The sequence below is a fragment of the Chamaea fasciata genome, unplaced genomic scaffold (genome assembly GCF_029207755.1).
Source record: "Chamaea fasciata isolate MVZ Bird 193981 ecotype frontalis unplaced genomic scaffold, bChaFas1.0.hap1 SCAF_5, whole genome shotgun sequence".
Classification (NCBI taxonomy): domain Eukaryota; kingdom Metazoa; phylum Chordata; class Aves; order Passeriformes; family Sylviidae; genus Chamaea; species Chamaea fasciata.
The window spans coordinates 10,541,988-10,555,430 of NW_027094090.1; the positions used below are offsets into that span (position 1 = coordinate 10,541,988).

General features: G+C 37.2%; 1 protein-coding gene across 2 annotated transcripts in view; it reads left to right on the forward strand.

Annotated features, from left to right (window-relative positions):
* SEMA3C (semaphorin 3C) overlaps positions 1-13,443 on the forward strand; it is a 117,502-nt gene that overhangs the window by 51,642 nt on the left and 52,417 nt on the right. Inside the window, exons 1-2 of one of the 2 annotated variants that reach the window (XM_066182790.1) lie at positions 8,493-8,855; positions 13,224-13,384. In XM_066182790.1, coding sequence (XP_066038887.1) covers positions 8,813-8,855; positions 13,224-13,384 — 204 coding nt within the window. In that variant the 5' untranslated portion in view covers positions 8,493-8,812. Of the gene's footprint in view, positions 1-8,492; positions 8,856-13,223; positions 13,385-13,443 lie in introns of those variants that run through there. The other variant, XM_066182789.1, reaches the window with a different exon arrangement.

Consider the following 13,443-nt stretch of genomic DNA (forward strand, 5'->3'; position numbering starts at 1 on the left):
TATCGATGGGCAGTGACAAGGGTAGGACAACCTACTTTTCCTCTTGTGACTGGACTCAGGAATTAGACCTCTAAGCACAGCAGTCTCACATCTGCATGATTTCTTCCTTGTGGCTCTGGGGAAGCAGAATCAAGTACTAAAGAGACAGCATAGTTCCCCAGATTCTAGCATGTTTCCTTTGTTATGCAATGTGTTGAGAATTCTTTTAGAGGATCTATTTTGGAACATAAAGTGGCATTGCTGTACAGAATTTATTACAGTATTGCCAAACTGAGGATGACGTTTCTGAAAATAATTGTCTGTGCTCTAGGTTAGTTTATAATACCAGGACTAGGGCCCAAGCATCTGAACTTCTAGGTCATTTCTCACCCTGAGCTCATGTTTTAATAATTTTTGGAATTTTACCTGCAGCCAACTAGTAAGTATGGTAAATTTGGAGACTTCATTTCTGACAGTTATTTGGAAACTTGAGAATTGATTCTTAATGCTCTAATATTATATTTTATGCCAGTGGTTCTCTGTTGGTTTTATTGTTGTTGAGAGGTGAACATCCAGAGCAATGCAGTGAAAAATCAGGTCAACAGATACTGGTCAGTGAAAATAAAATCCAGTACTGTGTTAAATGTTTTAATTCTCAGGGTAATGATTAGAAGCAAGAGTAGATTTTATATCTTTTGTAGCACAAATGGAAAAGATCAGTAGCAGTGGACTGTAGTGTCTTCAGTGATAATGTGTCTTCAGAGCTTTATAATAGGTTGCCATCAAAAATACATAAAAATAAGTTTAAATTATTTATTCTACACTAAATATGCATCTGATGAAAGAAACCCCTTCTAGGAACTTTCAGTGCCAGTAAACCACCCAGTAACCCAGCATGGAATAGCAAACAGAGCAGCTATGAGAGATCATTTAACAAAGCTTAAGTTATTAGAAAAAATGTTAGTTTTTATAACTGATAAACAGTTTGTAAAAATATAAAAATGAAAATATGCTATGAAATTCTATGAAGGTGAAGTTATGTAAGGGAACTAGTCAAAATATTTCTTATATAATACTGAAAGCCCCATTTAATAAACACCAGCTAGAAGACTTAAACCTGTTGAAAATATTTTTCATTCAGTGTGAGTTCAAAAGGGCACTGTTTGGCATTCCTCCTCATGGCCAAATCTACTGAAGCTAACATGCCTTTAGTAAACAAATTCTGATTAAAAGCTATTCAGAACTGTCTTTATTTTCTTTGTCACAATCACATTGTAGATATTTTCTTTCTACAGCAATCAAATTCATGACATCTATTTAATGGAGCTAAATGGGTTGTGCATTAAGCAGCATTGCTTTATACAAAAGAGAAACACTGAAGCATGTGTACCTGCAAAATGGAATGATTTAGATGTATTATGCAATAAGCCTAAATGTTTATCAGGAACTTAATTAGAATACTACCTTGAGCATAAAAATGCCTTTAATTTGTTATTTTTTTAACAAACATACATTAACTGAACTGGATAGTAATTCTGAAAGACAGGTAAGTGTTGTTATAAACATATAGCAGATGGTCAAACTGACATAAATGGAGGCTGAGAGGTTTGTTCAAGGTCAGAGAGCAAGTGCCCAGGAGTTCTGACATATAGTTAGTTCCCTGTTGTGATCATGAAACAAATCTCCTTTGTTCTACATATTTGCACGTTACACTTTAAATGAATAGCCATATTATTTTGCTTGTGCTTCCAAAATATAAGTACAGGGCATACAGAAGAGACACAATCTATGATTTTTGCCTCTGAATTAATGCAATTTTTGTTTAAGGATCAAAGGCACAGAGATATATACTGAGGGCACTTGCATCATCCTCTGCATCCTTTCCCGTAGAGATAAATAGATGATTGTGGTTGGTTTCTGTCCTATTGCCACTTTCTGTCCTGTACCTACAGTGTGCCAATTTTAATCTGTCAGGAATCTAAATACTCTTCAGGTTTGGTTTGCTGATTGAGTCCTTCCTTCCTTGAACCTCCAGTTTCTATACTGAACCTGTTAGGGGGCTGACATAGTATTTTATTGAGTACGTTACTCATCTTGACTCCTCTGCCTTTTTACCTGGAAGCAAAGATTGTCTTCTTTTTTCTGTTTGCAGTTGTTCAGGATATCCAAATACACTAATTGCTCAGTTCTGTTAGAGCCTCCCATTATCTGAAAGAGATAGTGTTGTAATCATGAGATGTTTCATAACTGAAAGTTGGATATAAACAAGTAGGTTTTATCTGGCTTTTTTACCTATCTGTGTAAATGCAAAAGAAGGAATTCTTATATATTTTTCCCCACTTTTGGCCAAGTTCTAAATGGTCATCTTGATGAATAAATATGGCAAGTCTAGTTTAAACATGGAGTGAGTGACTGCAGAAGGTTTATTTATTTTAATCACTTTCCATTCAGATTAAATATAAACAAAAAAGCATAAAAGTTATCTCTTAAATCCAAACCAGAGTTTTGGCTGAGCTTATTTAGTCTGAAGTGTCTGGACTTCAAACAAACAAACAAACAAAATCTCTTTTTGCATGTGAAATACTTCTGAAATTACTTCCTCCAGCTATTTAATTTTCGCATCAAAGTCTTTTTTGCACCAAGTGGAATCCAAAAAGAAACCCAGTCAAATAAGTACCAAACTTTTACCTTCACCTTACATATGTAAGTGACGATGTGACATGTCTAAAGTCCAAAAGCAAAATACTAGCAGACTCTAATTCACCAGGCTGTGCTCAGCCCACTGAACATGACTTTTATTGTGCACCCAAATACCAGCTGGTGATCACTTGAAGATTGATGGTAGCATGCAGCTCTGGAATGTGCTCCTAAATTCACTCTTTGTGTCAGTCTTCATGGTGTGAAAAGGAGTGAAATACGTTTGTGTTCTGTGTGTTTAAACAGCAAGTGTGCTGTCCACCGAGCAAGGCTGCCTGCAGGCTTGGAACACTCCTGCTCCCAGGAGCCAGCAGGAGGGACAGCCACGTCCTATAAATGACACCCAACAGTGACAGAGACAAATCTAAACAGAAAATACTAAGCTTAAATAAAACAGTCCACACATGCTTAGAAATATTTCTGAAGTTGACACTTGAAAAAAACCACCCTAAACCTTCATTGAATTAATGTTGAAAGTACTCGTAACAGTCCTTGATGTTCAGCAACACAAACAGAAAAGACTGGGGATGGAATTAATAATTTCCAGTTGTGTCCAACCACTGAAGTCCTCTGGGGGACGTGGCAAACCCCATATTCAATGAAGCAGGTTGTTCCATAACAGTAATTTGAAAAAAAAAAAAAATTAATGTGCAATCTGATGAAACCACGTGACTATTCCTCTAAAGGGAGTGAATGCATTTAATATACCAGAAAAATCTATTTCAAGAGAAAAAAAGAACCAACTGCCCAGACATTTAAAGACAGGCTTGACCTTTCCTTTTCTCCCAAACCAAACTTTCCTTGGCTTCAGAAAGCATCCCAAACACCCACGTCCAGAAAGCAGCTTGCTTCCTGTCAATGGAAAAGGCTGGGTGGCCTTGCAGCTGCAAAATTAAATTTAATCCAAGAACTGAAATTAGGCTACAAGGGGTAGTACAGTGGGTACTCCACTAAAGCATACAGAACAACAAATAAATACAGGGAAAGGAATTAAGAATATTGTGGAAAAAATACTCTATTATTCTAAAATTTCTGTAAATAGAAATATTAATGGAAGATTTGGATAAATGCCGTTGTGACACAACTGTGGAATTGAGTGTGGCTGTTGCTTTTGGTGAAATTTGTTATCTCCAATATAATGACCCTTCTGGCATCATGTTGAACTAGGGGTTCATGGAAGGTTCACTGAGCAGGGGATGCCATTTGTTGACCTCCAGCTGCTTTGTTTTCTCACATAGTCGAGAGAGAATAAGTGTTTCTTTTATCCTTCCCAGATGTAAAGCAGAGTTTGCTAACTATCTTGACTTGGTATATAGAGATGATTATCTGATAGGTAGACCAGAGTATGTAGACATCAGGAATATGTATCCCATTGACATACTGATACTAAGGAAACAAGAAAACACACACAAAAAAAGAAAGCAGTGGTTTACCTATTTGTGTGTTACCCACCATGCCACATACTTGTTTGCTTGGTTTTGCTATGGGCAGCTTGGCTTTTTTTATGAGTATCTCACTAAATTCAATTTTTTTTGTATTAAAATACTACCTCTTTTGAATAAGAAATACTGCCTTCCAAAGTTTCTTCAGCTCATAACTGGGTAAATTTTACATTATTTTAATGAAGAATGAATGAAAGCTAAGCACTGGGATTTAGCTTGATCTTTTTATGCCTGATGTTTGCCTGTTAGCTAATCCTAATTTGATTAAATTGATAATAATAATAATAATAATAATAATAATAATAATAATGAAACTGTAACCAAGACTGCATATACTTAACTGCCCTATTTTGTACAGAGTAGTGGTGAGAAGTGACTGCTGAAGATAGGAACAATATGTTTTGAGGAGATCTGTGGATAAAGCAGCATGGTTAAAGTTGCAGCACAGTTGGTAACATCAATAAAGGCAAGGATTACTGCAGCAAGGGCAATTATGCCAATTGTAGACATACAGAGATTGGCTGAATCTCTGGGGAGGTTGCTCTTTGAGGGAGAGAAAGGAATATAATGGAAAGGGTTCCACTGCCTTTCCACAGTGAAGTGGATTCTTACTTTATTACAGAAACCATAATGAAATTTTTCAGTGGATGAGCTGCATTTTCTCAATGAGTTTCTATTAGCTCTGGTAACAAATAATTCAGCATCTTAGTGAAAATATGTTCAGAGAGAGAAGGGCTGCATGTGAGCTGATGTTAAGAGCTTTTTCAGTCTGAAAAGAAGTTAGGAGACTACCATCATACTTCCATTATTTAAGGTGTGGATTATTCTGAAACATTTGATTCACTGCAATTCGGCGTCACAGCTGTTGGTACATCAGCAAAGATATATTAACATCTCAAAACTGCACACTGCTACTCCCCAGTAGTTGTCAGTTTTGCAAAAGCGAAATTATGTCTTCACTGTCTAGAGACTACCTTGATAAATCTGCAAAGTACTCACTTAGATTGAACAGAAGGATAAATTTGCAAAGAAAGGTAATTCTAGCAGTAAAACAACCTACCTTTCACCCAACCTTACTTACACTCTCTCTGTTGCTCTCTCCCTTCCCAATATTCAAAGATGTCTCAGCTGACAGCATCTGACCCATCTGTTTGTGGGGAGTACGTAGTCAAATACTTAAACCTAAGCCTTAAAAGGTTTGCTTTTATCACAAAAGCAATAGCCAGAACAAGATGCAAAACTAAAGAGAGGTCCACTCAGATCTAGTTCTCCCAGTGGCCAGCCTGTTAGTGGCAAATGGGATGAAGATGTATGATTTGGAGAAACAGTTCCCAGATCTCATGTTGTTGCCCAGTTCTGACTTGGAGACTACCACAAGCTTCAATCTTAATTAAATATTTGGGCAGACAATTACAATAATTCCCTTTCTTCCATTTCTCATATCTCTCTGTAAATTTGTATGGAAGTTTCAGTGTCTGCCTACAGTCAGGGATTTAGCTGTCCAGTTAGTCTGATTGCTGCTTGGAATATTTCTCTGTGTCTGAGCATCACAGGAGGAGGTGCAGCCATTCTTCCAGTGGTGTGATTGGTGGCCCACTAGAAAAAAAGAGAAAAGAGAAAACACAGGGTGTTACAAGGAAGAGATATACTTCTCCCAGAAGAAGTAAAACTATGTGGAATCTGTCTGACTTCTCCAGGGGCGCGGCTTTTTTTTTCTTTCTCTGTCTCAGAAATAATGTCATACTTGGCAGCCAAACGCTTCTCACTCCTGCATCTGGAAAACAAAACCATCCCCAGTGCCAATGGCAAAGCCACTGTGAGCACCCAGGCTGAGCTTCTGCAGCCTTCAGGCAGTGTGGCAAGGGCCCTCTCTCTCCATGGGTTTTGGAAAGCAACCAAAGGGTAAACTCTGTGTAACTGTGCAGACTTGGAAGTATGCAGCTCTTGGAGAGCAGCTTTCATGCTGCAGAGCTGTTGCACACAAGCTTGTTACACACAAGGCTTGGAGGAGACTGACTCCCATCTGACGTGGATAACTCAGCTGCAGTAATCAAACCCAGTTGGCCTGTCTTTATGGCTTTCCACGCTTGCCAAAGTTGTCCCTTTTGTTTTGGGACCAAAAAATGAGAACAAGGCCTGGACAGGATAATAATGAGCAGAAAAGAACAAGGTAATACTTGAAAAATAGGGTATCTTCTGGAAAGTTCTGTGGAACAGCAGTATTTGTAGCATCTTCTGAAATAAAACATGCAAATAGCATTTATATAATATTATAACCACATATTCCTTGCTAAAAAAAAGGAAGCCTACTCTTCAATGTTCTTATTGAAATGCCTATACAGACTTCAGAGGAGTTGTTTGAGGTTTACAGTGAGATAAATGGAGGAATAACCTGAAGATTATGCCCAGAAGTGTCTACAGCCTAGTGAGACTAGATGGCTGGAGGGTGTGGGTGGTCTTGCATAATGCTCAATGAAGGAATCTCGATACTGGAATATTTGGCAAGGCTTAGGATGGCTGTGTAACTGCACTTTGAAAAACATTGACACATTTTTCCTCTTTGTTTTGGAGTGGGTTTTCTGTTGTGGAATGTGGTATGATTTCACATGACAGTATCTGTGAAAATGAAAAAGAAATCATATCTCTTCTTCATAATTTAAAGCTTCAATAAAGAGGCATGGAACGTTGTGGGGTGTCTTGGGTTCATAAGTGTGCCACAAAGCCATGTTAATACATTTTGCCACACATGGGTAAGTGGCCTTCTCTTCTCATGTGTTTGCTTTTGCTTGGAAAGCACATTCCTTCTGCACAAAACTGGCAGCTGCCCACACCTCAGAGGATCTGCCCCTCCTTTTTTCTTCGAAGTACTAAATAAAAGATGAAAAATTCTGTTACAGATTTCAGTAATTTTAGTAAAACAGCACTCTGTCATGAATTATTTCCCTACTGGTACAACTTTTTTTAAAGGCACAATGTTAAAAGCCAGTTAATATTCAATGGCGATGTTTTTAAAGTCTGTGAATTACCAGGATTTCAGGAGTTTTGTGTGTCTTGCAAATTCTGGAGGAAAAAAAAAAAAAAGTCTGCTGACATATGTGAACGCTCTGCTTAAGGTCAACTGTTAACTGGTATGTCTTTTCCTATCAACACATGGTCCCCTTCACAAAGAGCTATTGAGTGTTTTACTGCTCCTAATGTATATGTTGAGCTGCTCAAGGTGACAAATTGTTCTTCAGACATGCTAGAGCTACCTCTGGGCCTGATTCTCCAAAGGCTTCCCCTTGGTGCTCTGATTTCCCTCTATAAAAGACTGCACTATCGCAGTCCAGTAATGTTTAAATTCCACTCTCAACTCACTTAGCAAATACACCCACAAGTATTCAAGGTGTATATTTAAACCAGATCATATTTAGATATCATTGACATTTCCTTGTTATTTACTCTCATTCCAAATGCAGCAATTAAGTTTCCTTCTGGCAGATTATACATTTTAGCTCTGGGCAATAAGAGGGTTCTGTTTCAGCCTGTACTATGTGCACTCCCTTCTCTCATTCAAATGATCTTGTTAATTAGTTAACCTGTGATTTTATGAGCACTTGTAAATCTATTTTCTCTGCTTTCACTTGCTCTTTTTTTAATAAAAATGCAATTAAACCCCTTTCAGCTGGATTCGGGAGCAAGCAAGTGTTCAGATCTGTGATTTCTCGTCCTTATGAAGCTATTACCTTTTATGTAAAAAGCCAGATTTCATTGTAACAGCATTAAAGAAAAGAGTAAAAACTCTCATGCATGAAGAAGAGATAAAGAGATAAAGAAAAGGTCAAAGGTCCATCTGAGATTTTTAGGCCCCGTGTAAGGCACACAAGGGACTGACCAGTAGCGCATCTGGCTACGTATGGCTCTTTGGTGAGATGTCAGTGTCCCCATTCACAATGGGATTCACTTGAGAAGGGCTGAGGGATGGGTTTTAGTTTGAACACTGCATGAGCAGTGACAAAATGCTTCAGCAGTTCCCTTATCTCAGCCCCTTAAGCAGAAGAAATCAATACATATGTCTTCAAAGAAAAGGAATATTGACAGGGCAAAGGTGACTCATTCTGAAGTTTTAAAAAGAAATATTCTTGTTCTCTTTCCATACATAAAATTGAAAAAGTAGTCGCTGGTGTTCTCAGACTTGCACTATTATAGCAGACTTATTTCCACAAGCACTGTGTAAACTATAAAAAATGATGCATTTATTTCTTCCATATCTATACACTAAAAAAAAATAAAGCCAAGAAAACAATAATTAAAATTGTTAGATTCTTATGAAATCTGATACCATTTAACTAAATATTTTCCAGTCATTTCTACTAAAAAGTTACAAAACAGAGAGATTCATAAATAAAAAGTAGAAAGGAAAATATTTAAACTAAAATAAAACAGACCTTTTCTTCTGGCTGAAGTTTTTTTGGGTTTGGGGGGTTTTTAAATTATTTTTGGTAACTTTGCAAATACCTCAGATTTCATTCACATTCTTAAAACACATAAGCATTCCATTTAATGCTACCAACATTATGCATAGTGTCTATATGTCTAAATTACTTTTTCACCTGTTTAAACATGATCTGTGGGTAGAAGAGGACCATTTGCATTTGATGTTATAAGCAAAAACATTGTTCCACTTAAGTATTTATTTCTAGGAGGAAAAAAAAATGAAAAGAAAAAGAAAATTGGTTTCATTCCAGTTCCTAGAAGGTGAGATTTTACATTGCAGTCTCACTTTTGGCATGGGCTGGCATATTTGTTGGCACAAACTCAAGGCTTAAGGAGGCTTAAGAGAGTCTTACAGCCTCTATAACCAGAGGCTAACATCGAGCTTGCTGCTGGATGTACACAGGGTGTGTGATTTGTGCAGCCCACACCCCATGAGACTGTAAAATAAAGCAGCATTGTATTGCCGACTTCCACATCACTAAGGCTACGTAAAATCCATGCCAGTTTGGGCAGCAGAGGTTCGCAGGGGGGATGGAGCCCATCTTCCTGGAAAGCTGAGTTTGTGCCCCTCACTGTGGTGCTGCCTGTGAATGGATTGCTGTGCTTTACTACCTGCTTGTTTCTGAGGCACAGACACCAAATCTCTGCTTTTGCTCTGAACTTCCCCATAAACAGCCTTCTGAGACTGAATCCTTATGATTCTTGCACCCTCCCACAGAGGATCCTAATTCAAAATCTTGACAGACCATCCTAGGCTTGCTCAAAGAAGCCCTGCTAGGCTGGCTATCCAGGGATGGTAGAGTGCAGGCGTGACTGCATGCAGGCTCTCACATGTCATCGTTTATCCACAGTTTATCATTGGATGAATTCAGTGCTTTGAACTTGGGCTAGAGATGCTTGCATAGCATGGCTGTAACTTCCCAGACCATGCAAAGTAAGGATAATTCTTGATTATGTTGAAATCATTCTTGGTTATGTTGAACATTCTGTATGGTTATGTGAGTCTGCAAAAAAGAAGTTATATTTTGGGAAGGTCCTGCTAAAAATATAAATTTCACTAACAAATGCATCAAACATCCTTATAAGATGTCAACCAAGGAAGTCACTTAGGGTCTTGCCTCTACATATTAGAGATTATTATATTCCTTAGTCTGGAAGTTAGGTTGTTTTCAACATTGTGCTACCAGTGAATTTGAATTAAGGAATGATGAAAATTCGAGGTTGAGTGATTAAATAAGACATTCAGAGGTCTACCTGATGGATCTAGCTCATTTTTCCTTATGCAGACTGGACAATTTGGTTATAGTAGGCTGTGTGAGATAACTACACCTCCCTGGACACCCTGCCTCTAATAGCTGGAATTGTTTTGTTCTGGCCAGCATATTTAGATTTGTTTCAAAGGCTTTTGTGATGGCAGTAATAGACATTGCACAAGAGACGTATTTTGTTATTTCTTCCGTGAGAACACGACTTTAAAAAAAATAATAATTTTTTTGTGGTCGATTAGTAGGATAGTTAAAGAGTAGGATTTAAACCGTCTAATTGTCAGTAAGCTGTGCACTGTGTACAGAGAAAACTCCCAGTCACTGGGATCTCCAAAATGTGCAGCTCAATAATAAGTGCGATTCTGGAAAGAGAACTCACTGAAGCTTTTGTTGTTTTGTTAAAACAGCCTTTCCTCTAAGATCAGACTTCTTACAGCAGGGATCAAATTGGTATTGGTTTTATCCCTGAGGAAAGGCGAAATTCACCAATTGATGAAGAAAAACTACAACCAAAGATTATTTTTGTATCATTAAGGATGAAAGTTACTTGTATATTGTTGTATTGTAAAAAAAAAAATCTGGTATTCAGAGAGCTGTCTGTAGCATCATTCTCCATATAGTTTTTACTGCTTTCAGTGTTTGGTTAAATTCTGAAATCATGGAATAGAATTGCTCTGAATGTCAGTAAATGTCTACTTCGTTTTTTGGCAAAAACTTTTGTTTGAGAGAGATGAAAGGGAATGTGAAAAACCACACAGCATCTTTGCAGCCACTGCTTTCTCCCAGCAACAACAACCAGATACTAAATCTTTAAAAAATCAAATTTTCTTGGGTGATTGTGTGGTAAATTTTGTTGAATGAAAATAAAATTTGATTGGTTGTAAATTCCCTCCTTACTTGCTTGAGTAGCCCAGAGAGTGTAATAAGCCGTAAGCTTCAGCACTAAAAGAAATAAAACTAATAAATCAGTGTGAGAGTGTTTGTTTCACAGCTTTCCTTCCTCTTATGAACGGTGTTGAGTTTCCATAGTCTAGTAACCCGACATACGGTGGTGTTATCATCAGCAGCTCGATGGAGGCAGATTACCCTTCAGGAGCCTTGGAAAGAATACCATTTCAAAGAGGTCAAAATTCCAAGAAAATAATGGATTTTGATAAATGAAAGTTGTGGAAATCTGTTGCTGTTTGTGTCTCTTGTTTAAAAGCAATCACCATGATCATGATTGTCTGTTACATCAGCCATGGTGCTTTCATTGTCAGCCACTCTCAGTCAGTGGGGCAGTAAGGAGGAACGTTCTGTTGTGCAATCACTGCTCACATTCACCCGGTGCTGTGTGGGAAACCCTCCCAGTGTATCTGTGCTTTCCTGGTATATCAAATGCGCAGTTAGGAGAAGGTTCAGTTTCACCTTACAGCTGCCAAATGTTATGGTAAAGTTAATAATGCCTAGGGAAATGGATGAGCACGAGTGTCTGAGGCTGGCTGTGAGAATTTCAGAGTGGCCAGAGGTCCTGGGTGTTAATGGCACTGTGCTGGTGAGTCCCCCAGGTACCTGGGACAATCCTAGCTAAAACCTTGTGAGGGGGATTTTTTTAAAGTGAAGTAAAACAGGTGATTTTTGAAGCACTAAAGACTTCTGAAAGCACTGTGAACAATTTTAATATATATTTAAGAAGTTCTTTTTTTCAGTTTTTACGCACAGGTTGTAAATCTTGATTGCATGTTTATCTGTTGTCAAGGGACAAGATAAATGGTATTTGAGGGGTTTTTTGCCTTTTTTTTTAATATTACCATAAATGTGAAAGCTGTCATACATCTAAATTAATCAAAACACAGTTATCATTCAGTAACTGGGAATATTTTTCATCTTCCTATGAAACTAGTTAACAATGATAAAAAAGTAATTGGAGTTATGTATCATTCTTATCAATGCAAATTATATTCTGATAAGTGTTCTTTCAATCATTTGTTCTCTACTAGACAGGTATGAATCCTAGGACTTCAACTTTTGCCTGCTCTTAAAAATGGCTCCAAGTAATTAAAAAAAAAATTGCTTTCAGCTAAATATGTGTTTTGCAGAAGGTGCATACTTCAGGCACACTTCTTTTGCTGCCTTTTTTTTTTTTTTTTAAATAGAGCTCATATACAGAAATATTTCTGTTTTGAGAGGGTTTTTTTTTAAATAAAATATCAATAAATTTAGACAACTAGTTTTGTATTAGACATTTACTTTTTTTCCATAGGGAATGTGTGAGAAAAAAACTTTGCATTTAAAAAACCTTTAGCAACAGTGACAAGCCATATTATCCCAGACAAAGTTTGCAGCTGAGAACTGTGGGCTCAGATCATATGTTTGTGAGTAAACATTATAGCAGAGCTTCATTCTCATAAGTACTGTGTATTTGCCACCCTGAGTCACAGGGAACAAAATTAAATCCTGATATTCATAAAGAAAGAAAGCATAATTATATGTTAAATATTTTAACAAAGACAAATTGATTATAAAGGTTTTATTTTTCCACTCTCAGCTCTTGAGAAATCTCCCTTCTGTTATTACTGAAAAGTAAAACAATCTCACTGGGGGCCAAAATATACTGGCCAAGCCGAGATGGGAAGGCTGAGCTTTCATGAGGGCAGCAAGTAGTACTTATATTGCAGTTGCTTATGCTATTCCTGTAACAGGCCTGATCCTGCACTGCTGAGATCAAAGGATGTTTTCACTTCACTTTGTTGAAGAAAGTTTTGTGTAGAAAAGTACATCTCCTTCTGCAGTTCTGTTAGTTTGGTCCGAACCCATAAACAGTCAACTGAATAAACAGACCCATTTAGGCTTGACTGAATAATTTTGTGTTTCTTTTAAGTGAGCCACACATGGTGATGAATAACAAAGTAAAATTTCACCTTGAAAATGATAAAAACCTATTCTTAGTGAAGCCCCCTGTTAGGAAAAGGAAGTAAAATGTTCTTACGTAGTTCTTATTGATCTTGCGAATTTTCTGCAGTCATAAACTTCAAAATGTATTGAACACATTGATTAATTTAATAAACTATCTTCCTTAAAAGCCAGAGCTGTAAAAAATAATATCCATTAAAATAAGAATTAATTAGATGAATAAATAACAGCACTGCCTGATTTTTATGAACTATGTCTCTCTACTTAATGTACAAAATATTTGTATTCAAACTAGGAAAAGAAAATTTGTTTCACCTCAGCCATTGTATTATTATCTAGTGTCCAGTGAGGCTTTTTCTTCCCTCTCTGACCCATTTGTGTCCAAAGATACCTTTATTTAGAAAGAAATGCAGTTGAGAAGCAAGAAACATGATTGTACTACTTTACTATGCTATTGTCTTTACTATTTCAGAGCTGCAAGAAACTAAGACCTCTGAGTATCACAGGATATCCCACAGCCCCCTGGATTACAGGATATTATTGATGGATGAAGATCAGGATCGGATCTACGTGGGAAGTAAAGATCATATTCTGTCTCTGAATATTAACAATATAAGCCAAGACCCTCTCAGTGTAAGTTCAAGTTTTATTTTGAGAATCTGAGCTTGCTTTACTCCATGTCTTTCCTTTCA